Consider the following 26,140-nt stretch of genomic DNA (forward strand, 5'->3'; position numbering starts at 1 on the left):
TGACTGGTACAGGGTCATCTGAAAAGTCATGCTCAGAATCGGCGCCACATGAGTGCTGCCACCGCACGGATCAACCTCTGGGTGCAACCACACTCGTCTAGTACACCAGAGTAGACAGACATAAATGCCCCCCGTCGCGGTACTCTCAGTGACAGACTATCGAGTATAGAGCTGAGCGGCTCTATAGTCAGGTATAACAAGGTATAGGCTCAACGTGTATATGCACATGACATATGAATATAGAAAGCAGTAAATCATATATCATGTCATATAATAATGCCAAATAAATACAACATGTAAACATGTATACTCACTGGCAATCTCAGTCAATGTGTACATACCTCTAGGCTAGTTCAAGTATAGTAAGATCCTAGGTTCCAAGCCTATATTCAAAAGTTCACAGTATCACTACATAAATTCTATAAGCCTTAACTAAGCTAATAAGTACTCCCAAAACTTAAATAGATTTCCGGACCATACCTTCGTCCGTAGTTAGCCCTTTGGAGTCGCTAGTCCCAGATGACTATAACCACACCTTGGTTATTCCAGAACCTCTATTATAATCGATATGGCTCTCAAGTATATAACTCACACTATATAACTGAAAAAAGAAACTCGAGAATTCGTATTTCCAAATGAAATCGAACGAGCCCTATTTATAGGCAAAATTCCCAGCCAGGATCGGAACTTTCGATTTCAGGATCGGAGCTTCCGATCCAGCTCACTGCGTGCATGTGTAACACGTCGGGATCGGAACTTCCGATCGGGCGATCGGAGCTTTCGATCTGCTCTACGTTCAACACTTGTCACAACTCGTGGCTGAGTCATCGAACATTGCTGGCAGCTGGAGATCGGAACTTCCGTTCCAGGATCGGAGCTTCCGATCTCGGTGCTTCCGCTGAGCTTCCGAAGTGGCTGGGATCGAAGCTTCCGATCTGGGTTCGGAGCTTCCGATCCGACCCAAAGTCAAAAGCCCAAATTAAACTCCGAAATCAGTTAATTACTAACCCTTAATCATGTTTAACATATTATTATCTTAAAATAGAATCTGGGTTACTACATTATCAGCTCCTAAAACAACTTTTAATATCTAATTTTATAAGTTATTTTAAATAAGTTTTGTCAAATACCCTCTAAATTAAAAACAACATAACCAAATATTTGAAGATTTTTTTTACTATGTAAGAAAATTAATCTAATTAAAAACAAATCAAAGTATGTTTAGTTGAGTTCACAAGCTTATAGCTCTACTAAACATTAAAATAAAAGTTGGGAGTGACCTTAATTTTTTTAAAAATATCGTATTTTAAAATTGTATTTATTCAAAATAGTTTTTATATTTCCATAAATTTTCACAATGTATTTCACTTGTTAAATATTAAATATTTTTAAAAATAAAATTTCCAAAAATATCAATTTTCAAAATTAAAATATGATTTTTTATATTTTTTAATCTAGATTTAATACTTATGATAAATGAAAAAACACTTTTAAATAATATTTACTGTAGTATATCATTTTTTTTAAATCTGACCATAAAAAAAATCGTATAATGGCAAATACATCAATTTAAAATAAGTTTATCAAAATACAACTTAATTTTAAAATAAGTTACGACACTTTATAATTTCTAAATTAGCTTATAAACACCTAGAACTGATAAGATGTATGTAATAAATTTATAGTCAAACGTACACTTCATCTTGACATAAAAAAATAACAATAAAACAAATTTTACAAGATACTTTCATTCCTAAAAAAACATTCAACGATTATATTGCCAAAAGTGTTTTATTCACCACCTAGACCCTAATTAGTCTTAAGAAATATTTTAAATGAGTCCGCATACATGTATTGATTGTTATTTAATAGGGAAATTCATAATGTAGAGTTTGACAAATCTGATTGATTATTGACCGAATTTGACAAGTAAAATGGTTTGGGTTATGTTACATGTACATGGAGTATTACATGTTACGTGTTGCACTTGAAATTACATGATTATCCAGTCCTACATGTATTTTTGAAAGATTTTTTTCAAATAAAATACAGGGATAACCATATAACTTGAAGTGTAAAATGTAACCCAACGTGTAACAATCCGTGTACATGTAACATTACTCAAATAGTTTATGAGTATGGCATGAACATGAATCATGACCGATTCATGGTCGAACCAATAAGTCCGATTCAGTTTTAAGACAAATATATATAGGATTTTTCAGCTGCCCAACAATATTTTCCCACCTCGTTCGGGTTTTAGTTGTTTTTGTTTTTTATTTTTCGCATCACTAAAACGTACCGGATTTTAGTGGTTGGAAACGAGTTGGACATCATTGGTTGGGCAACTGAAAATTTATATATATATATATATATATATATATATATATGGTCCATAGAACATGTTGGTAACGTTTCTCAAACATACATTGGGGTAGATGCGCGTAGACCTGGCCAAGGGCCGGTTGGGTCCGGACCCGACCCGTGGTCAACGGAACGATTAACCGGGTCAATGGGTCCAACCTGGAACCAGGACCGGACCGACCACTAGGCGGTCCGGCACCCGGCGGGTTGAACGGGTCTGACCCGCCGGGTTGGAACCATCCAACCCGGCGGGTTGGACACGCGGCGCCCATGGGGGTGCCCTGATGATCCAACGGCCACTAGCAAGTGGCCATTGGATCTCTCAACGACCACAATTTCGTGGTCGTTGAACCCGGCAGACCGGAAATTTTTTTTTTAAAACCCTACTTTTTATCTATAAATACCCCCAACCTCCTTTCATTTTGTTTACACAATTCTCTCTTCATTCTCTCTATTCTCAATTTCCTTTAATTTATTGAATTATCAAAAATATCAAATTTTGATTATTGGTTTATTGCCAATTGTTGATTTATTTTAATATTTATACAATTACAAATGTCCGGAGCGGGATCAAGTCGTAGGGGTGACAAAGGAAAAGAAAAGGAAAAGAACATCATACCACCCGAGGTCGAGTATCCTCAATTCAATATCGATGGTTTTGATCTTGAATATTCCGATGATGAAATTCAAGAAATTCGACAAAAGGCGCAACAAAGACAACAAGTTGAACAACCACCACCACCACGTCATCATGCAAGTCAAGAAAGTATGAACGATCCGGCGGCCTCTCAAAGACAAACTCGAGTGGTGCCTCGCCCGACATCCGATATCTTCACCAAAAATTTCGACAAGGTGACGCTTCCCTCCAGTGATTTGCAAGCCAAATGCAAATATTGTTCAAAATGTTACAAATTTAAACAAGAAGGTGGTTATGCAACTTTGACGCGGCATATCGAGAAAAATAATCCGGTGAAATTGGTATTGATCATGGTCAAACTCAAATTCCGGCATTCTCTTCTCAATCAGGTAATGAATCTCAGCTATTTAAATATAACGAAGCTTGATTTAGAGAAGAAACGACTAAATTTTGTGCGGTTGAACAACTTTATTTTAGTTTTAGCGATAAATTATCTTTTGAAAATTGACTTTCTAAAAGTACAAATCCTTCTATTAGACGTATTCCAAGAAATAGTCTCAAACGTACAATGAAAAATTTAATCGTTGATCAAAAGAAATAATTAATTAAGGAATTTTATAGTTTGAATAATAAAGTTTATTTGTGTTCCGATATTTGGAGTGATCATTGGCAAAGTTGTTCATATATGAATATTACATGTCATTGGATTGATAATAATTGAAACATTCAAAAAAGGTTGCTTGCATATAGATGTTTCAACGAATCACACACGACACAAAATATTTCGCAACTTATATTTGTTATTTTAGAAGAATATGGTCTAACTACCAAAGTTTTTTCAATGTCTTTTGATAATGCTAGTGCAAATACTTCTTGTATTAGTGAGCTTATTGAAATATGTAAACCATCACTAGGTGGCAAATTTTTTCATATTAGATGCACATGTCATATTTTAAATTTGTGTGTTCAAGATGAGCTAAAAAGTTTAGGCATACATATTCAACCAATTAGGAACGCTATTCATTATTTATGGGTGCATCCTCAAGTTATGAAGCAATGAGAAAAATTTTGTAGAGTAAATGGTACAAAGCCTAAGCGGGTTGCACGAGATGTTCCAACTCGTTGAAATTCAACATATAAATTGTTATTATCCTCTTTTGAATATAAAGATTTATTATGTACATTTTTTATCAATTTGTTCAAGCTCGTGATATTTATTTGTTTTCAAATCAATTGAACATATGCACTAGTATTTGTGAAATTTTAAAAGTTTTTAATGATGCTAGTGACCAATTATCCGGTGTTTATTACCCACTTCACATTTAGTTTTAACACATTGTTGCAACATTGCTTGTATTTTTCATGAATATGTTAAATCTAATGATAGTGCTTTATCTCAATGTATTCTCGTCATGAATGCAAAATGAGAAAAATATTTTTTGCCCATTTCTGAAATTTTTTTATGTGCTTTTGTTTTAGATCCTAGACTTAAATTAGATGGCTTAAGCGACATGTTAACATTATATTATGAATCTTTGGAGCCTATTGCGGAAACGATTCATTCTATTTCATTGATTTTGTTTAATATTAAAACTCATTTACTTGATATTTATAATGAATATAACATCAAATATGGTGGACAAATTGTTTCACATGAAACACAATCCACTGCAACTAGTAATGTTACTTCTAAACTTACTAAATCATAACTTTTATTAAGGGAACGGACGAAACGTCCACGAGGATCCTCAAGTTATAGTCAGGAACTTGAGAATTATTTTATCACTACTTTTGATTTTAGTGATACAAATGAGGAAAACTTCGACATTTTGAGATGATGGTCGCAAAAAACACAAATATATCCAATTTTGGCTATAATGACAAAAAAAATTCTAGCTTGTCTGGTTTCAACAGTTGCAGTGAAGCAAGCATTTAGTATTGGAGGAAATACATTAGACGAGAGACGTTCTAGCTTAAGGCCGGAAAATTTGAAAGCCCAATGTTTGCTCAATGATTGGTCAAAAGCCGCTACTCGAACATAACATATTCAAAGTAATGAAGAAGACCAAGATGATACCGAAAGAACATCCGGAACTACGACGGGAGAAAATGCGAGTGAAGTAGAATAAAATGTAATAGATTTGTAATATAAGTCATAAGATGTTGAAATTCTAATATATTGTTTATTTAATAAATGCAATAGATTTTTATTATGGAGATATGAAATATTTGATTGAGATTATTTAAAAAATATGTCTTATTAAAAATTTGTTTAAAAATTAAAAAAAATTGAAGTTTCTCACTTGCCCCTTCGAATTTAATTCAAAGGTTCAGCGCCCCAGCATTGATTTTGCAGCGCCCCCAGCTCTGATTTGGAAGCGCTGGGGCGCTGACCCTTCGAATTAAATTCGAAGGGGGGCGCTGCAAAATCAGTGTTGGGGCGCTGTAAAAATTTTTTTTCAAAAATTATACGGGTTAGCCCGGACCCTGAACCGGCGGTTAACCGGACCTGGACCCGGACCCGGACCGAAACCGGCCATGGGCGGGCCGGTTAAGGGTTGGCTAAATGCCAACCCGGACCCAGCGGGTCCGACCCAGACCCGGACCGGACCCAGCCCGTGGCCAGGTCTAGATGCGCGGGGAAATTTTATTGGTGGAATTTAATGAAAAAAAATAAGTGAAATTATATTCTTATGGAGAAACAAAATTTAAAATTGTTAGAGTAAAGTAAAATTCAATTCCCAGTAAATCCACAACTACGTATCCTGTAATTTGTAAATGTAAGCATTCAATTAAATTAAATTAAATTAGCTACCCATCCTCATTGCGACAGCGGGAGACGTAACACTTATATGCCAAAGCTTCCATGTGAAGGAAGCTTCAAATTTCTTGAAATTTCAAATTCTCAAAGTTCAAAAATATAATAATAATTAATGCAAAAACATTTGAGTTTTGACCATTCACACTAATCTTAATTACTATCATTGCTAAGAGTGAAGTCCAAGACTTCGTATTAAAAAAAAGAAGAAGATTATTATAAAAAAACCAAATACTTAATAATAAATTAATAACTATAGTATCTTAACAGACTATATAAAAATTAAATTATTAGTTAAAATTTAAAAACTGTGAAAAAGAAACGAAGGCTAGCTAAACCTACTTGAAGCAGGCATTGGTATTATTTATGTATATGTATGTATCACCCGCCAGCCACCTACACCAAATCCTTGTAGGCGGGAAAACTTGAAAGCAAACGTAGAGGGAAATCTTCCCAATTTTCAAATCCAACAAAGATTGCAAGTACTGTGCGTATATATATGTCTTCTCGTTGTGCGCAGAGTTCAAGTTCTTCTTCTTAAGCGTTATCTGTTCGACAAAATTCTTCTGTGGGTTTGAATCTTCAATTTCTTGGTTAAAATGTACGTGATCAAGAGGGATGGGAAGCAGGAGGCTGTGCACTTTGACAAGATTACGGCTAGGCTGAAAAAGCTGAGTTATGGGCTGAGTAGCGAGCACTGTGACCCCGTTCTCGTGTCCCAGAAAGTCTGCGCGGGGGTCTATAAAGGCGTCACCACCAGCCAGCTGGATGAGTTGGCTGCCGAGACTGCCGCTGCCATGACTGCAAACCACCCTGATTATGCCTCCGTAAGTTATTATTATTATTATTTTTGCGGCTATTCGTAAGTGGTTGTTTGTTGCAGTCTTTGATCTGTTTCATTTCCAGTTGCTTCACTTTGTTTGATTCTATAATTATTCTGAAGTAATCCATTTCTGGTGATTATTTTCTTTGTCTTGTTCGGCGTATTATGGACGTCCACGTTTGTTATATTTTTCTTTGATGGTCTTGGTTTCATAATTCATCCGCGCTCAAAGTGGGCGCTGATTTTATTTTCTGTTGTGTACAAGTTATATAAATATATACACAGATCTGGTGTGCCGTGGAAATTTTGAAATGGTTATGGAATTCTCTTTCAAAATGATTAAATATCTTAATTCTTGATTTTGGTGTTTCTTCCCCACGATTCTTACTTGAAAGTTTATGATTTATACTGTGTTCGTGAATTTGTGGGTTTTAAGTTAGTTTTAAGATTTGAACGGCCAAAAGATTATTATTTTTTTAAAAAAAATTCTCTAATGAACATGTGATTAGGCTTTTGGAATAAAAAAAATTTAATATGAGCTTATTATAACTGTTGCAGTTGGCTGCAAGGATTGCTGTTTCCAATCTACACAAGAATACAAAGAAATCCTTCTCGGAAACGTAAGTGATTTTGCTTATATCACAAATTTGCTCGTGTCTATTGGATTCGTTTCCTAATTTCTCATTTGAATTTATACTGCAGGATCAAAGATATGTACTATCATGTCAGTGAGAGATCAGGATTGAAGGCTCCTTTGATATCAGATGATGTTTATGAGATAATAATGAAGGTATGGCAGGCTCTGTTTTCCTCATCCATTATTTTTGAACCAACTCGTAGAACAATCGTAGCATTTGGCTATGGTGTTAGTTGGCAGCAGATTCATTAGGGAACAATAATTGGACTGCAATGTGTTAGGGTAATTAACACAACTTGTTCGGTCAAGCACTTAGATTATGGCAAGTTGTTGAAATGTCTAAATGGACTATAAAAACAAAATATTAATGAGACGCTGAGATCTAGTTGTGATAAGGCTATTTACATGAGTGTTTTGATATTTACGTTGGAAACTCAAATGCTACTGACTATTTACTTTGCTGACCCTGTTGTGTTAATGCTGTTTTATTTTCTCTTGACAGAATTCTGTTCGCCTTGACAGTGAAATCATATATGACAGAGACTTTGATTATGACTATTTCGGTTTTAAAACCCTTGAAAGGTCTTACCTATTAAAGATCCAAGGGAAGGTTGTTGAGAGGCCGCAGCACATGTTGATGAGGGTTGCTGTTGGGATCCACAAGGATGATATAGATTCAGCTATAAAAACGTATCATCTGTTGTCCCAGCGATGGTTTACTCATGCTTCCCCCACCCTTTTCAACGCGGGAACACCAAGGCCTCAAGTATGTTGAACATGAAGGCTATAACTCTATTGTTTTCTAAAAGTTGCATAATTTATTTGGGCATGGAAATCCTATTTAATTGGTTTTATTTGGAAATGGTTATTATTAATTTTTGCAGCAATACAGTTTATCCGGGCAACTTACATGGTTTTTTCTCACAGTTGAGCAGCTGCTTCTTAGTATGCATGAAAGATGATAGTATTGAGGGCATATATGACACTCTGAAGGAGTGTGCGATTATAAGCAAATCTGCTGGAGGAATTGGTGTGTCTCTGCATAACATCCGTGCTACTGGAAGTTATATACGCGGAACAAATGGTACATCAAATGGAATTGTTCCAATGCTTCGAGTTTTCAATGACACTGCTCGATATGTGGACCAGGGGGGTGGCAAAAGAAAAGGTTTGCATCATGCCTTGTTGTTTCATTGGCAAAAAACTTCCATACGTGTCATACACTGATGTCCTTCCACTATCTATGACACAACAGGTGCTTTTGCTGTGTATTTGGAGCCATGGCATGCAGACATCTTTGAGTTTTTAGATTTGAGGAAAAACCATGGAAAGGTATAACTTTAACATTTTGCTTTTTAATGGCATTTTGGGCTAGTCGTGACTGATTGATGTGCACGGCTGTTATATTATTTTTGTTACTGTGCCCATAAAATTGTGATGGTTGTAGTCCCTTTGTTTATATGATCATGGTTTTCCCTTTCCTATCTTTTCAGGAAGAGCATCGTGCCAGAGACCTATTTTTTGCTCTTTGGGTTCCTGATCTATTTATGCAAAGAGTCCAATCTAATGGACAATGGTCATTGTTTTGTCCAAATGAGTCTCCTGGTTTGGCTGATTGTTGGGGTGAAGAATTTGAGGCTTTATACACTAGATATGAGAGAGAGGTGAGCTGAACTGCTTGGTGACAATTTCATGCAAATCCCTGATGTTCTTTGTTTAATGAATGGGGTTTGAAGTTTGCCTTTTATTTTCGACACAGGGCAAAGCCAAGAAGATTGTCCAAGCACATTCGCTTTGGTTTGAAATCTTGAAATCGCAAATTGAGACAGGAACTCCTTATATGCTATATAAGGTGTCCTAGACTATTATGTCTGATCATTGTTTATAATTTATTTAATGCTTCTTTTAAATGAATTCATCCTGTTAAATGATTTCCTGTTTTTCTTTCTTTGTCTAGGACACTTGTAATAGGAAAAGCAACCAACAAAACCTGGGGACAATAAAATCCTCCAACTTGTGTACTGAGATAATTGAGTACACAAGTCCAACAGAAACTGCTGTTTGTAATCTGGCATCAATTGCTCTGCCACGATATGTCATGGAGAAGGTTGATATCTACATAAAACATACATTACTTTTTTAGATTCGTGCATTCGTTTCACCTTTTTTGATCTGCTTGTCTGTTCATATTTTTTGTCGTAGGGTGTGCCAATGGAATCACAGCCGTCAAAACTTGTTGGCAGCATAGGCTCTAAAAGCCGATATTTTGACTTTGATAAACTGGCTGAGGTGATTTAATTCATTTGTGATTTTCCATGAAATTGGTGATATGGTCAATGCATGTTAAATTTGCTTAGAGATCTTGGTTTTTAACACTCCCAAGTTTGATGTTTTTTCAGGTTACTGCTATAGTTACTTCTAACCTCAACAAGATAATTGATGTCAATTATTATCCTGTTGAAACTGCAAAGCAGTCCAATTTGCGTCATAGGCCAATAGGAATTGGAGTACAAGGTCTTGCCGACACTTTTATCTTACTTGGAATGGCTTTTGATTCTCCAGAGGTATGCTGTTAAGCTTTCATGAATTTTTATTTGATTTGACTAAATTAATTAGGTTTATAATATCTAATCTCAACTGCAGGCTCAACAGTTGAATAAGGACATATTTGAAACCATATACTACCATGCTTTGAAAACATCATGTGAACTTGCTGAAAGAGAGAGTCCTTATGAGACATATAATGGCTGTCCTGTAAGCAAGGTATAGTTAGAAGAGCTTTTGCAACTTCATTCTTATCTGTTTGACATATCATTAGTTTTCACAGTTGTCTTTTTATGAGAGCTCGGCCATCCCAGTTACAAGCGAACTCATTGATGACAAGATATTGAATTACTAATGACATGCAATAAATGGATTTGTTTGTCGATTTTAAACAAGCATTTATACCCTTGTTGCTGTTTATCAAATTACTTCTGTATCATTCAGGGAATTCTCCAGCCTGACATGTGGGACGTGAAACCTTCAGATAGATGGGACTGGGATGCTCTTCGAGAAAAGATAGCTAAGAATGGAATAAGAAATTCACTTCTTATTGCACCCATGCCCACTGCTTCAACGAGCCAGATTCTTGGGAATAACGAGTGCTTTGAGCCATATACTTCCAATATATACAGCCGCAGAGTTCTCAGGTTTATTTTAAAACTCATTTATGTTAACCAAATCCAACATTTGTTAACATGGTTGTAATTTGAAATCCTGTTGCTCTTTTTAGTGGTGAATTTGTTGTAGTGAACAAGCATCTTCTGCATGATTTGACGGAGTTGGGCCTCTGGACTCCTGCTCTTAAGAATAGGATAATTTATGAGGATGGTTCTGTTCTGAGGAATTCTGAGATTCCTGAAGCACTTCAAGTGATTTACAAGTATGATTTGAACTTTGGGAGCTTTATGTTATGTTCATTCAAATATCCTATTTACCATGCTAGTTCAACATTCCTTTTCAGAACTGTTTGGGAGATCAAACAACGGGTGTTGGTGGATATGGCTGTTGATCGTGGATGCTATATAGACCAAAGTCAGAGCCTAAATATCCACATGGACCAACCCAACTTTGGAAAGCTTACATCCTTGCACTTCCATGCCTGGTCGAGGGTAAGCAAAAAACAAATATAGTGTTGTCTCATTCGATCCTTTTTATTAAAGGCAACTGATCACAATGCATGCTCTGTGCTTTTGGCCTGCTTGCATTTTATATTTCTGTTTCCAAGTGATATCAGCCCTTTTTAAGAAGAAATGTTTTGTTTTAGGGTCTCGTGCCTTGGACTTCAAATGCTTTGCTTGTTTATCTTGGTTCGGTGTTTTAGTTTTTGCTTATTCATCACTTGCTTATACTTTTTCATGAAGGGTTTGAAGACAGGAATGTATTATCTTAGATCACGAGCTGCAGCTGATGCTATCAAATTTACAGTTGACACTTCTCTGATAAAGGTTGAATAATTGAACTTTATAATGTGACCGCTTATTTGATTGTGATTGTACTTATATATGATTTAATTTTATCTTTCGTTGCAGGATATCCCAAAGGAGGAAACTGAGGATGGTAATTCGAAAATGGCTCAAATGGTATGCTCTTTAACTAACCGAGAAGAGTGCATGGCCTGTGGAAGTTAAGAGCTTGAATTATAAACTATACTTGGGCCCTTGGGTCCTTTGCTTTGAATAAAGTCAATATCTTGTTTCATTAAGTTGTGTTTTTGGCCAACAAGTTATCCCCTCCAACACTTGTAATCCTCATGGTTCCCCAAAGATGGTTGATTGACTGCTGATTCTGAAGTTAAAATGATGTTTAGTGTAGTGTATAGGTTGTAGTTTAGGAAAATATTCACAAAACCGGAAAAAAAGACAAAAAAAACTGTATTTGTCACTTGATGCATTTATGGTTTGTTAAATGGAATTAAGGGTGATTGGCCAAATTATACAATTCTTCATATTTATCGAGTTACAACTAGTCTATAACGTGTCTATAAATCTCAAAGAATTCCTGGTATGAAACGGTATACGACAAAATTATATTTGATATGAAATTGGTCGAGAAAGGTCATGTTATTATTTCAACCACTTTTTTATTAGTTAATTTTGGAAAATATATAATATTTTGAATGAATTTAATAGAGTTCAAATAAAATTTTTTATTTAAATTTGTTTCCCATACTTTTAATGTGTGAAAAATAAAAAAAATCTATATTTATGAAGAAAGGAGCTATATATTTTTAACAATTAAATTTTGAAAAGCACATAACCATACTGAAAAAAATCAAATAAAAGGTAAAATAAAAAATATTTGCAAATTTTAGTTTTCCAATTCTTTTTTAGTTTATATGAGTAAAAATAAAGATACTTATCAATATATTTGAGATAAATCGTGTAATTTAACTATATGTTCATCTGATAATATAAATAATAAATAAAGTAATAAATAAAGATGTTAAACAAACTGTGTCTTGCGTAGATAACAGAGTCTATATATATGTCATATTAATGTCTATTATGTTTACTACTCTTCCAACCAAGACTCGTATGCTTGTGGAATCTTCTAGAATTTGTACATATTTGATTTTTTTTCTTTTTTTGGCATGAAAAATTACAAATTTGATTTGGTTGAGTTGTGGATTAATTCCAAGAACAACAGCAACAAGTGGATCGATTCCATTCCAACTAATGGTTATGGAGTCTACCTGGATGTACAATTTCAATTTATTTTAGGTGAGTGATTGACAGTGATCAACGATGTCTTACTGTGTTTTTTTTTTATCTACAAGTAAAAAATATTTTTGTACGCATTTTTATTTTCAAGATTATTTTTTTACAACCAAAATGTATATTTATTTAAGATTTATATTATAACAAATAAACATTGATAATTCATCATTTTAGCTTTTCAAAATTTAGGATTGTCGCACAATGCATAAAACTCGATCTATTCAACATGAATCTTTGTAAATATTGGAAAAACGAATTTGCTGATGGAAAAAAATATTTGTAGATGTGATGAAAGAATTCGGATTTGACATGATTCACTTCATGATGTGTGTGATGCCAATGCCTGAAATTTTCTTTACTTCAATCGCAAGTAATTACTAATAAAATTGCATAACTCAACATTGAGCATATTTTAAATTCGATTTTTTTTTTTCAAGTGAAAACTTTGAAATCAATTGATTTAAAGTTCATTTTTTTCAAATCCTTAATCCAAATCATTAAAACTCATGTGAAACGATTTCACGGATCAATATTATGATATGGATATCTTATTTGGATCACCATGCATGAAAAATGTACTACTTTTTATATGAAAAATATTATTATTTTTATTTTTAATATGAGTATGATTGACCCGTCTTACGAATAAAGATCCGTGACACAGTCTCACAAGAGATCTACTCGATCTAGATATAATTATTCACCAAGCAAGTCGAGAAATCCGAACATTATCATCTCTAATCCATCAATCCAAAAAACATCTTAATAATTAATTTATTTCCGAAAAAAAGTAGGAATCGAATAAAAAAACTTCTTGTTTGATTTAGAACCCGTCCAAATAGAATGATTTAAAACTAAAAGTGTGGGGACCAATTCACTTCAAATTTTTATTTAATTTTCCATGCACACTACCTTAAATATTCCGGAATCGAACTTTTCTTTGAAAATAAAGCATGTAATTAATATATGTCGCGTGAAATGAGAATGAAAGATGTCACACTAACAATCAGTCGGTATGGTTGTTAGAATTTCTGACCGTCATGTGGGGCTGTGGGGTGTAGAAACAGTTTAATATAATTGATATCACAGTCAAGATCATGTATTTAATATTGAAATGATTGAAATACTTTGGAAGAGAATTGTTAATTAGAGTGCAATAGTTGCCTATATATATTAAGATCACGATCTAACCGTAACAATTGTATAATTATACCGTTCAAATAATTTAAGTCATATCGTTACGATCTGTTATATCTCCAATACACCATAGAGAATTAACTTGCAAGAGATGTATAAATGCACGGGGACCTACAAATTCCCATAAATGACTAAACCTTATAATATATCTTACACAAAACTTTGTGAGATGCTTTCAGGAATCAATTTCGTCAAACATATTTTTGATCACAACCATCTCATGCAGAAATATTATTTGTTACTACATATATGGATTGGATCGACTATCTCGTAATAAAATTAAACCTACTAAATATATTAGTTCTTCGTTAGGTATATATACAATCATTCAACCTGAAAAACTTATCCATGTGATTTGATTCTCATTTTCTATTTCTAGAAACTATATATACCTAACCATAAGTTCTCGATTATCATTTTCAATTTTGGGTTCATAATCTTTTATTTTAGAGCACAGCTTGCGCCTTCTACCAGTGGGACTAGTAAACAACAATCCATATTTACAGTTAATAAAATTATTCGTTTTTATGAGTTGGATCGAAGATACCTCTCATAAAATTAATTTTTCATGAGACGATTAATTCATAGGAGTTTTTGTGTTTATATTGTATATTTTTTTAAAAAAAATATAATTAAATAGTCACTCATCTGCCATGGCCCCTCCTCCTAAATTAATTTCTATATACCTTAGAAGAATCAAAATTAGTATAATATATTCTTTCCGATTTCTCTGTCTACATTACGGTCCGTTCGGAAGACCTGATCTAATGGAAGCTTAATTGATCTTGTCAACTTTCTAGAATCTATACGCTTTCTACTTAATTATTCTATATATTTCATTTCAATAATACAAATACTATACACACACTCGATCCATGCAAGTAGTAGCAATAATTATATTATTATTATTATTATATTATATTCCTTTGTATCATCTATATAAATTAATATAGATATCTTGTAGTAGTACAGAACGTTATATGCATGTGTACGTCCATCCAAGAGAAAACAATCCCATAATAAACAATTCGTTGGAGTTTATGCCAAATATGGCTTCTAGGCCGGTAAACAAAGAGCAAGAAATGTCAGCTATGGTGTCAGCTTTAGCTCATGTGATTACCGGCGGTAACGCGGCCCCGGAAATGGGCGGTGGCAAAAACGGTGACGGTGACGGTGACGGCCCTTCAATATCTGCATACAAAAAGGGGCGCGTGGAGGGAAGTAGCAGCGATTACGGTACTGATCATCAGTTTTCTCGACTTCCCAGAGCATACAATGATATTAATATTAATGATCTTATTAGAGGTTCCAATGCAATAACAGTTTTATCAGGTAACTTTTACAGTTTAATTTGCTTAAATATTGTACGTATAAATTGCAATGTCATGTTCTTAAGTTAATGATACAAACTACATGCAGAAGTTACTCCAAGTACTCCAAGCACACTTATAAGTACAAAAAGTTATACTGATGCAATAAAATCAACAGCAGTATATGAATACCAACATCATGGCCAAGAATACTCATCCTCAAAATCAAAATCAGCCACAAGAAAGTATCGAGGTGTGAGGCAGAGGCCTTGGGGGAAATGGGCTGCCGAAATAAGGGATCCATACAAAGCCGCTAGGGTGTGGCTCGGCACGTTCGACACGGCCGAGGATGCCGCTCAAGCCTACGACGAAGCAGCCCTACGATTCCGAGGCAGCAAAGCTAAGCTCAACTTCCCTGAAAACGTCACGCTTATACAGCAGCCTGATCAAAATCAAATGGATCTTTATTCGAATCAGATGTTTGCTGTTTCGACTTTTTCGGAGGCCGTTTCTCGGCTTGAAAGTTCAAGTTCAAGGCTTTGTTCGGGGATGATGAATGTTCTTGGTGATGATATGCAAAGGCATGACTCTATGGGATCGAGTTCGGTGGCTGCAGAACCACCATTGGATGTTAACCATGGGGCTGAAAGCAGCCGGGGAAGGAGCGGCGGTGGCGGCGGAGATGGAGCTGATTTTTCTCCCATACTACAGACTTCATGCAATCATGTGGATGCATGAGAACAAATTTTCATAATCTTTTCTTTTTTTTTTTTTGGTGGTTTTGTTTTTGTTCTGGAACTAGAATATATGGAAGTTGTGTCAACCCGGCATTTAATGATTTTCTTTCTTGGCACAGATTGTCAGGCCCCAATTAATTTTATTAGAATCATGATTTCAAATAAAATTTGAAAACTTTGGCGCTGTGAAAAAAAAATTAAGATTATTTCATTTTTTAATACGACTATGTAACATTAAAATAAATTTATTATATCTCTTTAATATATATATATATATAGAGTTTTGCTATGCTGCCCACCTCCCGTGCCCACCTCTATGCCCACCTATTGTCACCTCATAGATGGGCATCTGTATCATTAAACTAATGATCACCCGCACCATTTAAATCTAATGAGTTCAACACGTTCTATCTAAAAATAACAACATGAACACATGCATGCACACATCATATAAAATATCGTAAAATATACTTATAAATGCACGATCTTAAAAAACATTACATAATGTTTTATCTTAAACATCATCATCATCATATGTCAACATGAACATTATCATCATACTGTTTCGTAACGTCATCGAGTACATAATCATATCTTGAGCTTGATCATTATACAAAATATCATGACATCATAAACTGAAACTTTCATATAGGTTGTATCAATGTCGTGTAACTGTGACATATTCGATTGATCAATCTGGAAATCAACGTACATGATGGGATATCCACATCTATGCTATCACTTCACCAACACTCAATGCTTGATCCATAAGCTCATAAACATAATAATATGAAAAGACAATCGAGCATCAGTTTCACGACTCACAGTCTCGTAAGCATATGGAAAGGGCTATGGGCCTAAGCACCCCATCCCCAATCCCGTAATTGTCACACGCTTACGTCAATTTTCTTAAAATAATTTTTACATACCCATAATCATTCATAAATATTTCTTTCACGATGAATGAACTTAAAATATCATAATCTCATCATTTCATAAAATTTTGCCCGTAAATACATATTTAATTATTTTCGTAAAATCATACTTATATATCATAAAAATAAATGCATGAATTAAATATAAATTTACGGACTATTTACTTTTCATAGACTTGTTCGTGTTGCTAACCCCTTAGATTCAAACCCATAAATTTCAAGACTGGCCCATAAATTCTTAATTCATCATAAATAGCCCATTAATTTCTTAGAATAGCCGAATAACTTAAATTTGTCCATTAACTATTCTAGCTCATTATCACTTATCTGACCCATTAACATTCAAGTCTGGTCCATTATACACTTAACCTATCATGATTTGACCTAATTAATTATCATGGGTATTAAGCCCATGAAAATTTAATAGGCTCATTTAAAATATTAATTAAGTCCATTATTTAATTAAACTAACTTAAACACATTAAATCTTAACTTAAACTCTTAATTAAAATAAATTAAAATATTCGAGCCCAACTAATATTGTGGGACCCAGGTGCTACAACCAAAATGACAATGCAAAACAATTTCAGGACAAAATTGTTTTTTTTTTAAGATTTAAATCACCTAAACTCGGAATAACATAAAACATAATAAGATACAAACATATTGACAATGTAAAATAATCCCCATTTTTCAAAATAAATTCGACACAACTCGCTTGTTAAACTCTCAATCCCAAGCTCATGGCCTCTTATGACTCGGCCCTAAATTACATGTTGCAACGCGCATAGAGAAGACAAAGCAACAGTCGAAAAACCAGTAAATGTAAAACTAAGTATGAACAACGAAAACATATAATCAATAAATGTCCCAATTCAAATGCATTTTCAAATTCGATTAAAACTCAATCGATACTTTTCAAAATATGTTATGCTTTCATAAAATGCATGCTCAAGAATATGTAGGCTTTCAAAGACGAGTATGAAGTCATACTTATGCATGCTTATTTTTATTATTTACATTAATTAATCATGTTTGTTTGATCATTAAATATATTAATCAAGATAACGGGCTCTCACAACATGCAATTAGATGTACTTGAATTTAAAATAATTTATATATGTTCGAAGAGTCCGAATTTAAAATTTTCATATTTATTCCATCCTATTTGATATATTGTGGTTTTTATATTTGTTCATGCACTCAGTTGGTGTTGGTTGATTGAATTTACTAGGAAATATATAAATTTTTCATCATATTTTTTAAAAAAAAATTAAAATTTAGTGTGTCCACGTTACGCCAAATGCCAAAAAAAAAAGAAAAAAAGAATTAATCATATTAAATCAAAATAATTAATTTTTTTGGGAAGTATTAATTAATTTCTCTTGTGTAATTTAGTCTCTTATCGTGAAATTTGTAGAAATGAACAACAAAGAATAAAGAATAATATTTTCATTAAACATATTTAGTTAAAGCAAGACAAGTAATTGTTCCTCTCAAAAAAAAGACAAGTACTTGTTTATGAAAAGTAATAATTTTTTAAAGAGTTTTGAGATAAAAATAATATTTAATAGTTTTTTTAAATAACTTAAATAATACTTGCAAACTGATTATGAAATTTTTTTTCACAAATTCACGAAGATAATCTCCATAATGAGTTGCAAACACTGCGAGATCATTCCCCCTAAATTTCCCTCTTGGTTAGCGAAAAGGACTACCTTAGCTCTACGAAGAAGAAGTGCCCCGAAACCCGAACGGCGTCAAGCTATGGTGGCGGTATTTAATTGCCCGGGGAGAAGCCCCTTTTCGAAAACGGGCCATTATTTACGAGCATTGCCAGGAAGCTATAAGCTTTGGCACGCTTACATGAGCTAGCTAGTTAGGAATCTGCATATCAATCACGCCCAGTACCAAACGTTCGAGCGAGCTCTGACGACAATGCATAAGATTCCCCGGATTTGGATTATTATTATTTGAGATATTCTGTTTTGCTTGTTTGCTCTTTAGTAATATGGTTAATGATCTCTGTTTTTTTATTTGGAATATATTTATTTCTTAAAAGTTGTTGTTAGATTATGCTATATAGTGTTCTTTTGATTAGTTGTACTCAGCTGATATTTCTTGTAAGATACGAGAAAATTACCTTGTCATAACTGTTAAAATATTGTCATACATAATATAAAATTCCTGAAAACTCTTAATATAAACAAGTATTATTTCTAACAATAACAACTTGTCACAAAAAGTTAAGAAAATAATTACAATGTACAAGTACCACAATTTTGAATTTTAATTTTTTTTATTATTATTTTTTTGTTAAGAAGAGATAAACGGATTGTGATAAAGCAGGTGAAAATGTGCCATTATGTAAAGAATGTGAGGCAGCATATCTAACTTTAAGGGAACACCAAGTATCGGGTCACTTTGTAATACCTAGACTAAGGTAGTGTTTGAAGAGCTTCTTAGAAATACTTTTCAGCTTTTTCGTTAACAAAAATTTAAAATTTTGTGAAAGTTTGTTAACGAGAAGCTGAGAAGTGCTTTTTAGAAGCTCTCATAAACACTATCTAAGTACTCGAAAAGCCGCTACTAGGTATCCAATTGGATTATCAATCTGTTTTTTTAATTTTTGGAGTCACAAGGATAACTTATTTCTCTGTTGGATTATCCAGTGCAAATTATGCTTCACAAGTCTCTTAAGCTTTGGACGTTCTATGTGGATTTGGAGGAAAGCTTGGGCAGTCCGGAGTCGACTCGTGCAGTTTACGAAAGAATATTGGATTTGAGAATAGCCACACCACAAATTATTATAAACTACTCAATGCTCCCAGAAGTAAGTTAGGAATTCTGTTGTGGTATTGCTTCCTTTCTTCACTACCTTCCCCTTCAAACTATGGTTTGTCTGACAAATTTATTTTCACGTGAGCTTTTCCCATGGTACTTTGAAGATTCTTTCAAGGTTTATTGAGAGAGGTGTGAAGATTTTAAAATATCCCCATGTGAAAGATATCTGGGTCACTTACCTTTCAAAGTTTGTCAAGAGATGTGGGAAATCAAAGTTGGAACGAGCACGAGAGTTATTTGAGGAGCATGCTGTTGAAATGGTACGTCCATTTAATTATTTTCTTAAATCATGATAATTTTATGCGTACTGGTGAGTGGTGCTTTGCATTTCTATTAACTGAACTTTTTATAATCAACGAACATGTGAGCTAGAGGATTCACAGTGGAGTTTCGTGGGTATTTGGCATTCTTTTATTTTGAAGAAATTTGTATTAGAAACCTTGTTACCGTAGACATAGTGGCCATATCACAATTCAGATATCCGGTAGCTGGAACGGACATTTCAATGTAATACCGACACAAATCTAAAGTAGAAGTCTTTCAAAATCCCTGGGAATGTAAATGCATTTTGTAACTTTGCTGGAGATTAATCTAAGCTAAAACTTATCAGGGGAGTTTTGCAGACATCAAGCCGAGCCGAGCCAAACTCAAGGGAAGGGGGTGAGGACATAGATGAGCAATTTGGGTTTAGCTTATTACCGCCAGACAACACAACTGAGAGCAGCAAGCTTCTCAAAAGGAAAGAAAAGGTAACAAAATCAAAACAAAAAGAGAATGATCAGCAAGTCGCGAGTCATCACATGCAACCAATTCAAATGGACAACAAACTAACACAAGAAATGGCTAAGATTTATGAGACTCGGTCACTTTATCTTTAGATATTATAGTATCATCAGCATACAAGTTTGCCAGTAAATGATTACGTTGAGCACAACTGTTGTGCACAAGGTACAAGCAAGTCCGCTTGTTCCTCAGCAGCAAGAGTAAATCTTAATTGTAGCAATGAAGGAATCACGCATTAGAAAGGACTTCAAAAAGAACCGCGAAATGTCAGAAGCCAAATAATGGAAGCAAGTGACGGCTGTCTCATTTCCCAAAGTCATCAGAATGGCAAACAACGCTGTCTGCCACATATTCATTCACACAAATTTCGTTTCGGAAAAGGTTTTCTTCATTCAATACATCCTCTAAAGTGGATCTCGTACCAGATGGCCAATGACTGAAAGGAAGAGTATAACTCTCGAAGTACATATGAACCTCTCAAACCCTTAGTGCAGCTTTGTGGACCATCATCTCCTTGTGAATTTGGTGACAACTCTTCTCTACAAGGTCGAGCAGCTTCTCCAAGTTCATAGCCCAAGAATTCAGAATGTCATTGCTGTCCTTGGCTGCCTGGAAACAAACTACACCCATAGGTCTGTCTATCTTTGCCACCAGAGCTTTTGAGACCACCATGTCAGAGAGATGTTTCTCAGCCTCCTGTGTTAATAAGGGGAGAGTATCTTCACTCCATCACATTCTTTATTTCATCACAACCGACTCAATTTCCTTTCTCTTTTTAAAAAAGGAACACTCATACACAAACAACTCAATTTCCTAGTGCATGGCTTATTTCTTTGAAAGTGAGAATCATTTCCAGAGAAAATATTACTGACATAAGTTAACAAACACAGAAAGGGTTGACGAGCAACTATAATCAACAGTTCTACAGTCTTAGAAGGATGACGTCTTACCTGTATGTTAAGACATAATAGATCTGCAAGTCTCTTCAAAGTTATCCGTGAGTAATATTTTGCCACAACAAGGATATTCTGCATGAAAATCATGTCACAAAAATAGGTAAAGTGTAATATATATCTTAATTGCTGACGAGCACCAGAATAATGCCACAATCAAAATATGAAATGAAAATTATTTACAGAGTGCACTCAAAAACTAGGGTATAGGAGCATTACATGTTCTATCACTCTGAGTTTAAGGTCTTCAGCTGCCTTTTCTCCCAAATAACCACCAAGCATGTTCTTTTCATTCTCAAATTCGTCTTTGAAGGTGTTCCACAAAGATGTCCATTGAATAACCTCCATGGTAACTAGTTGTTTTAACATCAACCTAATGGCACAGCCAAGACAAATATTGGTGAAATCAAGGAAAATGTGGAGTAAAGAACAGGAAACAGCAAGGTACAACCATAATTATATTTAAAAAACCAACTTGAAATGAGGGATCTCCGAAAGATTCTTATCCTCCAGAGTTGCATTAAGAAGGCTAGACTGCATCGGATCATGAGGTGACAAGACCAAATACCAGCATATTTTTCTCAAAACCTACATGAAATACAGCCAAAGTGGCAAAGACAAAATCAGCACAAACAAGTGATAAGAAAAGCAAAAATTTAAGGGAAGAAATGATACACTTGTACATTACATCCAAACAATCACAAGGTTAAATACAGAACCAAGCAACAAAGGCATTACCGGTATCCACTGCACAGTGTCTTCTTTCACAGATGGAATCTCATATATTGATTTGTAACATCGGCATATTTCCAGGTAGTCATTGCTATGTGAATAATACCTACAACATATGGAAGTAAGCTAAACAATTTGGGCGTGGAGCATGGGCATCTTAATGTCAGATTTTTTATCAGAATATTTAAGAACAAAAGGTTAAACAGCAAGAGAAAACTCAATTCGGTAATCAAAATCGACAACACTTTGATCCTCAGTTGTCAAACAGTAGAAAACGTTTGGCAGAGTATGCATTTTTGTAGAACAAACAAACAATTTCATGCACCAGGAATCACCCTGAATCGAAAGAAAATAAGAACCTATTGAACAAAAGGGGAAAACAAGGGTAAAACCTCTCACAAAATATCACAAAATATTCTTATGTGTTGCCTGAGTATGAACTTGTTATGTAGTTTGATGGGAGTTAAAGATTAAATTTAACCTAAAGCAGTAGAAAATATGGCAACAATCAAAAATAAAATGGTGTATACCGAATCATTAGTTGGTAGTATATCCGTTTCAACTCCAACAGCGATGGAATATCAGCAGGAGCCTCTTCAACAATATTATCACCCTCTTTTGGCTTTTTCTTTTCTTTAGAAGTATCAGCTTCAAAGACTCTAGTACTTATCTTTCTTGAAAGTATTTGTGCACGTACATAATCCTGGCGATCTAAACACAAGCGAACCTATGAATTGGCCAAGAAAGCACTAAGATCAGATAAGCCAAAGTTCAGTACTTCATAAACTATCAAGTAATGAAAAGACAAACAAAAGAGCAACCACATACTTGCTCAAGAATAAAAGCTATTTTTTCTGTTTTTGCCATTGCGCCAAAGGTTTCCACCTGCAGATTATATCCAATAGAAATAGCAGAAAGGAAGATCAGATATGCCTTGTAAATTATGCGTCTACTGGCTCTTGGCTCAGTGCAATTTTGAAGAAATGTGAAGACAACTTTTCCGAAAAACATATTTGAACACATCAAACATGATAGCAAGAGACTAGAATTTCGATCATATCAAAGCATCAAATAATCAATATACAACTACTTCTAAAAACATGTGAACACATTAAACATGATAGCTAGAGACTAGAGTTTCAATCATATCAAAGCATCAAATAATCAATAGAAAGAGTTAATGAAAAAGAGAATTTGCTTAAACAGTGTGCTTTAGCAAAAAAAATTCTTCGAGACAAAAGAAATGACTCGTGTATCACAACTAGAAGGCCAGTACTGAAAATTATCATTCACTAACCGCAATTTCTTGCATCAAATCTGCAGCTTCTGATATAAGTCCTTGTTCTTCCTTAATTTTTGCAAGTTTCTTAATCAACCGAGCCCTCTCAATCTCAACATATATCTGTCAGGTGCCAAAATAAATTTGATTTAACCAAAACAAAAGCAGAAATCTTCGAATTAATGAAAACACAACGAATTATGAGTGCACAGAGCAGTGATCACCTTTCCAGCAGATACGCTATTAAGTGTCTTTATAAGTTCGATTTTAGTATCAAGGTCTGGAGTCTGGTCAATGTATTGCATTGCTTGTTGGACCATGGCTTGTACGGCCTACATAATACCACCAAAAAAAACATTATGCAACTCCAGCAGATATGCAACAGTAATTGCTAAAAAAATTCAGGTACAAGGTAGCAAGACAGGTGAGCCATGAGCTAAAAGATGGAAGCACCGCAATAAACAACCCAGATGGTCATATAAATACAAAAATTTACTACATTTTCCAATTCATCAGTGGATCTGTCAATAAGCACACTCTCGCTCGACAAAGCTTTTCAATGTGATAGTTCCAAAGAGATTCTGATATATTCAATTTCAAACATCTAAATGGGCAACTAGGTGGTGCACAGACATGTGCATGATGTCTAGTAATTGACTGGATCAAGATTTAAAAAAAAAAAAAAAAAAGAATGACTTATGGCAAGTACCATCAATCTATTTAACAGTTCAAAAATAAAGTTAAAACAATCTGGGGGTGGCTACAGTTGCTCTTTGGAATGCTTCAGCATCGAGATGGAGATAGAGTAGGAGGTACAACATCAGGGACACTACACTAAGGACCATCATAATATATTTCAGGTTTTCAGTACTGTCATGTTTACAAGTTTGAATGAACCAAAATCACCCATAGAGGCACAGCCTCTGAGTCAGCTAAGTATTATACAATTTTAGCACTTGTTTCTTTTCGATTTCCTATCTAAACAATTTATTTTATCTAGCAGAATGTCCTTCATAATGAATCAAACTTCAATTCATAAATTTTATTCAACCAACAATAAGAAAACGAACCACTATACCATAATTTGAAATCCAGATAGACTCTTGGGCCATACCAAATTACGTACATCCCAAAATGAGTATCAAACCAACTCTTGTTGAGCAAAAAGCAACCATACAAACCCAAAAAAAATTACAAGAAAACATTTTTTTAAAAAAAGTCGTTTATTCCCATATGATTGATTCATTGGCATTTCTTTTATAGAATTCTAATTTCTTAGAATGTCCCGGGGGAGCTAGAATTAAACTGAAGACTAAAACTAAAATCCAAAAACCGAAAAAAAGCACCCACTTTCGGCAATTAAATAACAAATAAGAGGAGGACAAAGATTAGACCTGTTTCAACTGCCCACGGCGCTTGGAGATGAGAACAATCTGCTCATTGAGCGTCTTCCACGCGCCGGTTTCAAAGCAGAGCTGCAGAATATCAGTGACGGCCTTACGAGTGCCTGCCACATCACCTGTTTGCCTCATCTGCTTTTCGACATTCAAAAACAATTCAATTTGCGCTTCCAAATTTCCCCCTCCATTTTCCTGCAAAATAAAAGTGAAAAGCTTAAAAAACACAGCACGAGATCTGAATCGATGGATAAAAAAGGCGAAATTGAGAGTCCGAGACGAGGATCCGCTAACCATTTCGATTGAATCGATTCAAGTAACTGATTGATTTAGCTGAGATCGAAAAATAAAACCCTAGACAAGAAGAGTATGAGGGGTAAGAAACGACGGAATAGAAACTAGTAAACAAGCTTGGAACGGGGGATACCTCGAGAACAAGTAGAGAATAAACATCTGATTGACCCCCATAAAAACGGTAAATTACAAAAATGCCGCCCTAGGTTTGGTAAATAAGATTAGCCTTTTGGCCCAGTTACGCTTATGTAAGGTAGTATTTGGGATAGTTTCGAAGAAATGAGAACTTTACTACATTTGATGTTATAAATTGTGTTACACTTTGCTAAAAAAACTTCGTTTGCACAAATTATTAAAAATTAAATTCACTAAACAACATAGATAAACAAAATATAATTAATCATTGATAAAATTTTTGATTCACCTATTTTTTCAATTAAAATAGGCAATAAATTGAGTCTCAAGCACGATAAATGAGTAAAATAATGTATTGATGATTTTTTTAATTGAAAAAATAGGTGAATCGAAAATTTTATCAATGATTAATTATATTTTGTTCATCCATGTTGTTTAATGAATTTAATTTTTAATAATTTGTGCAAACGGAGTTTTTTTAGCAAAATGTAGCACGGTTTGTAGCACCAAGTGTAGTAGAAGATTTCGTTCCCGAAAAAATACTTCTCAACTTTTCCTTAATAAAATTTCAGAAAATTTCAAAATTTTGTTAAGGAAAAGCTACAAGTGCTTTTTAAAAGTTCAAAATTTTGTTAAGCAAAAGCTATAAGTGCTTTTTAGAAGCTCTCCCAAACATTTCATAAATGTTTTAGAAAAAATGCAAATATTTTGTTAAGTTTTCAAGAAGATATTGTTAAAAGATATATTGGTGTATTATGATGCATATTGGGTATTAAATTTTACGAACAAATTTCCTCCAAACGTGTTGATTCAGACTTCAGAGTACAATTGTTTTGATAAAAAATAAATAAAAAAAACTATTGATAAATTAGTAAGGATATTTAGCCGAGTTCTCATATGATAAGTCAGACTATTCTCTAACTTTTTCAAATGATTACCGTTTATCAAGTATATGAAGTTTGTGGCTATAGTTGCACACTAGTAGTCTTTATTACCCGATAAAA

At 34.2% G+C, this 26,140-nt stretch overlaps 2 protein-coding genes across 2 annotated transcripts; one reads left to right on the top strand and one right to left on the bottom strand.

Annotated features, from left to right (window-relative positions):
• The first annotated feature begins 6,152 nt into the window (after positions 1-6,152).
• LOC140887334 (ribonucleoside-diphosphate reductase large subunit) lies at positions 6,153-11,743 on the top strand. The gene is made up of 17 exons (XM_073294517.1): positions 6,153-6,646; positions 7,201-7,262; positions 7,345-7,432; positions 7,782-8,045; positions 8,207-8,447; positions 8,535-8,611; positions 8,773-8,943; positions 9,039-9,131; positions 9,237-9,386; positions 9,482-9,568; positions 9,679-9,843; positions 9,923-10,042; positions 10,268-10,470; positions 10,554-10,703; positions 10,785-10,932; positions 11,185-11,268; positions 11,353-11,743. The coding sequence occupies exons 1-17, from the start codon at positions 6,419-6,421 to the stop codon at positions 11,449-11,451; spliced, it is 2,430 nt and encodes an 809-aa protein (XP_073150618.1). The 5' UTR covers positions 6,153-6,418; the 3' UTR covers positions 11,452-11,743.
• An 8,648-nt stretch (positions 11,744-20,391) lies between these two features.
• Positions 20,392-25,142, bottom strand: LOC140887533 (26S proteasome non-ATPase regulatory subunit 12 homolog A-like). The gene is made up of 11 exons (XM_073294812.1): positions 25,002-25,142; positions 24,705-24,902; positions 23,535-23,642; positions 23,329-23,433; positions 22,860-22,916; positions 22,562-22,758; positions 22,038-22,137; positions 21,775-21,887; positions 21,519-21,672; positions 21,297-21,374; positions 20,392-21,042 (listed from the first exon to the last, which is right to left on the bottom strand). The coding sequence occupies exons 1-11, from the start codon at positions 25,002-25,004 to the stop codon at positions 20,824-20,826; spliced, it is 1,332 nt and encodes a 443-aa protein (XP_073150913.1). The 5' UTR covers positions 25,005-25,142; the 3' UTR covers positions 20,392-20,823.
• Positions 25,143-26,140: the final 998 nt, after the last annotated feature.

Source organism: Henckelia pumila, chromosome 3, assembly GCF_033568475.1.
Source record: "Henckelia pumila isolate YLH828 chromosome 3, ASM3356847v2, whole genome shotgun sequence".
In the NCBI taxonomy this organism is placed as follows: Eukaryota; Viridiplantae; Streptophyta; class Magnoliopsida; order Lamiales; family Gesneriaceae; genus Henckelia; species Henckelia pumila.

Excerpts from the sequence above, each read along its gene's own strand:
- LOC140887334 (XM_073294517.1), top strand. The coding sequence starts at position 6,419 with ATGTACGTGATCAAGAGGGATGGGAAGCAGGAGGCTGTGCACTTTGAC. Across the intron at positions 7,263-7,344 it reads AAGAAATCCTTCTCGGAAAC|GATCAAAGATATGTACTATC; the intron begins GTAAGTGATTTT and ends TTTATACTGCAG. Across the intron at positions 8,448-8,534 it reads GGGGGGTGGCAAAAGAAAAG|GTGCTTTTGCTGTGTATTTG; the intron begins GTTTGCATCATG and ends ATGACACAACAG.
- LOC140887533 (XM_073294812.1), bottom strand. Across the intron at positions 23,643-24,704 it reads GCCGTGGGCAGTTGAAACAG|GCCGTACAAGCCATGGTCCA; the intron begins GTCTAATCTTTG and ends GGTATTATGTAG. Across the intron at positions 22,138-22,561 it reads TACTACCAACTAATGATTCG|GTATTATTCACATAGCAATG; the intron begins GTATACACCATT and ends CATATGTTGTAG.